The sequence below is a fragment of the Physeter macrocephalus genome, chromosome 13, assembly GCF_002837175.3.
Source record: "Physeter macrocephalus isolate SW-GA chromosome 13, ASM283717v5, whole genome shotgun sequence".
Taxonomy (NCBI): domain Eukaryota; kingdom Metazoa; phylum Chordata; class Mammalia; order Artiodactyla; family Physeteridae; genus Physeter; species Physeter macrocephalus.
This window is the reverse complement of record NC_041226.1, coordinates 82,200,587-82,201,150: the sequence shown is the minus strand read 5'-3', so window position 1 is coordinate 82,201,150 and position 564 is coordinate 82,200,587. Positions and strand designations below refer to the sequence as shown.

The window sequence follows — 564 nt, the reverse complement described above, 5'->3', positions numbered from 1 at the left end:
CCGCAACTGGGGCACCCCTCCCAACCGGGCACAAGCCCCACCCGGGCACCGCCCTAGGACGCAAGTCCAAGTCCGCCTTCTGTGAAGGCAGACGGAATCGATGTGTGTCCGGGGTTAGAGGTCAGGGGTCCTTCCCCACCCCGGCCGGCCCGCTACAGTGCCTACGCAGAGTGAGAGAATATAGTGCAAACTGGAGGACTACGGGAGGACGACGTCCGGCGCCGCGCCGACCCCGGAAGCCCGCTGCGCCCGGCCCCACCCCCGCGGCCGGCCGTCCCGCTCCGGTTCCGGCCGGGGCAGGCCCACGCCGCGGACGCCGCTCTCGGGCTGCAGCGCGCAGGCGCGGAGGCGGGCGCAGGCGCAGACGCGCGCGACCGGCCCCGCCCCGCCCTGGGCCGCGAGGCGCGGGCGGGGCGATGGCGCGCGGGAGGGGCGGGGCCACGCTGCGGGCCCGGGCCATGGCCGCCGCCGATGCTGAGGTGAGGAGCGGGCCGGCGGCGGGCGCGGGCACGGGCGCGGGCGTGGGGGCGGGGGCGGGCGCGGGACGGCGGGCCGGGCGGGGCG

The 564-nt window shown here is 79.1% G+C and overlaps 1 protein-coding gene across 2 annotated transcripts in view; it reads left to right on the top strand.

Annotated features, from left to right (window-relative positions):
• The first annotated feature begins 431 nt into the window (after window positions 1–431).
• The window catches only part of EHMT1 (euchromatic histone lysine methyltransferase 1), a 151,736-nt gene continuing 151,603 nt past the window's right edge, over window positions 432–564 (top strand). Inside the window, exon 1 of one of the 2 annotated variants that reach the window (XM_024126084.3) lies at window positions 432–479. In XM_024126084.3, coding sequence (XP_023981852.1) covers window positions 459–479 — 21 coding nt within the window. In that variant the 5' untranslated portion in view covers window positions 432–458. The remainder of the gene's footprint in view (window positions 480–564) is intronic. The other variant, XM_024126083.3, reaches the window with a different exon arrangement.